The sequence below is a fragment of the Propithecus coquereli genome, unplaced genomic scaffold (assembly GCF_000956105.1).
Source record: "Propithecus coquereli isolate 6110/MARCELLA unplaced genomic scaffold, Pcoq_1.0 Scaffold77, whole genome shotgun sequence".
In the NCBI taxonomy this organism is placed as follows: Eukaryota; Metazoa; Chordata; class Mammalia; order Primates; family Indriidae; genus Propithecus; species Propithecus coquereli.
This window is the reverse complement of record NW_012153840.1, coordinates 3,872,799-3,874,548: the sequence shown is the minus strand read 5'-3', so window position 1 is coordinate 3,874,548 and position 1,750 is coordinate 3,872,799. Positions and strand designations below refer to the sequence as shown.

Here is a 1,750-nt window from a genome sequence, read left to right as displayed (position 1 = left end):
TGTAGTCCCAGCTACTTGGGAGGCTGAGGCAGTAGGATTGCTTGAGCCCAGGAGTTTGAGAGATTCTGTGGGCTTGACCAGGGGCACAAGTGATGGTGGGAGGACTCAACCTACAGTGAGACAGACCAGAATGAGCAGAGTCTTCCACACACAGCACCCCAGGTGTTGGTCATCGTGAGGTAATGAGCACAAGCTTGTGTTTGGGTGAAACACTCTCCGGCCCTGAGCTGCCTCCCCACCACCCTCCACTCACCACTGCTATTCTCCAGGACTAAGTGCTTGCTCTCTCCCCAGGTGCCTCAAGACCCCCCTGGAGTCCTTTGCAATAACTGAGTGCTGCCTTTCAGAACTAGAAATGGAGCGTCTGTTCCTGTGCCCAAGCACGCATCAGCTAAAGGAGCTGGATCTGACTGGCATCAAACTGAGCAGTTTCAATCCTGAGCCCCTCCAAATTCTACTAGAGAACATTGCAGCCACCCTGCAGGTCTTGATCTTAGAGGACTGTTGGATCACAGACTACCAGCTTAGTGTCATCCTGCCTGCCTTGAGCCGCTGCCACCAGCTCATGACTTTAAACTTCAGTGGGAACCAAATCTCCAAGGCCATTCTTGAGAACCTGTTGGGCCACACCGTCGGGCTGAGCAGGTTAAGCCTAGAGATATATCCTGTCCCTCGGGAGTGTTATGATGATGGTTTCAAAGATATCAACCAGAAGAGATTTCTCCAGCTTCAGGCTGGGCTGATGGAGATACTGAGGGACTTAAGGCAGCCCAAGAGGATGGAGTTCCGAACCCTCCCCTGCTCTTAGTGTGGTGAGAGGTCATCCCATACAACTGCGGGGAGCTTGGAATGAATATGTGGGAATGATTGTAAAGGAAGAGTGAGAAATAAAGGGAACATGAGCATAAACTGTCTTGTGTCTTCCGTGATCAATTAACCTGCTTTTCAGTTTGAATCTCAGGAATCTCCAGTTACTGATGAGGGAACAGAGGCACTCCAGAGTCTGATCAATGAGGTTACGCTCCAGGAACGGAAGCTATCAAAATGAAACTGTTATCATTTTGATCGATTCCCTCCTTTAACCTCTTCCTGGATATCTGTTATGCCTTTGCCTATTTCTGTGCTGTTCAGTGGGATAATACACACAGGATGCACACCTAGGGTCTGGAACATTCTCTCTGGGAGTGAGCGTGAGCCACTAGACTAAAGCCCCTTCTTCCCAGGGGCCCTCACTGCTAACCAGAGTCTGGGACCTAGTTCACTCCTGATCAATGGATCCAATTTCTGCAGCTGCTGGCTATTGGCTGTGCCAGGAAAGGGCTTCACTAAGCAAGGCATGGTCCCTGCCCTGGAAGGGGACATCCACGCCCTGTATTACCAGGAGCCTCAGGGCCCCGCCAGCCCATGCTTGCCTTCGTGGGGGGCAATGGCGCTTTCTGAACTAAAGTCAGGGCCAGTAAAGACATCCATGTTCCCTTTTAGAAAAATGGTAAAATCATTTAGGCCTATAGTATATTCTAAATATGTTTATCCCATATTAAAACTTAATCCTTTTGGAAAGCTAAGTCATAAGAAAAGAAATTACAAAGATCAGAGCAGAAATAAATGAAATTGAAACAAGAAAAAACAAAAGATCCACAAAATGAAAAGTTTCTCTTTTGAGAAGATGAACAAAATTGAGAAACCTTTAGCCAAACTAAGAAAAAAAGATAGGCCGGGCGCGGTGGCTCACGCCTGTAATCCTAGCACT

General features: G+C 48.2%; 1 protein-coding gene across 1 annotated transcript in view; it reads left to right on the top strand.

Moving 5' to 3' along the window:
- LOC105824877 (PRAME family member 12-like) overlaps positions 1-808 on the top strand; it is a 5,938-nt gene extending 5,130 nt beyond the window's left edge. Inside the window, exon 3 of the mRNA XM_012662489.1 lies at positions 295-808. Coding sequence (XP_012517943.1) covers positions 295-808 — 514 coding nt within the window. The remainder of the gene's footprint in view (positions 1-294) is intronic.
- The last annotated feature ends 942 nt before the right edge of the window (positions 809-1,750 follow it).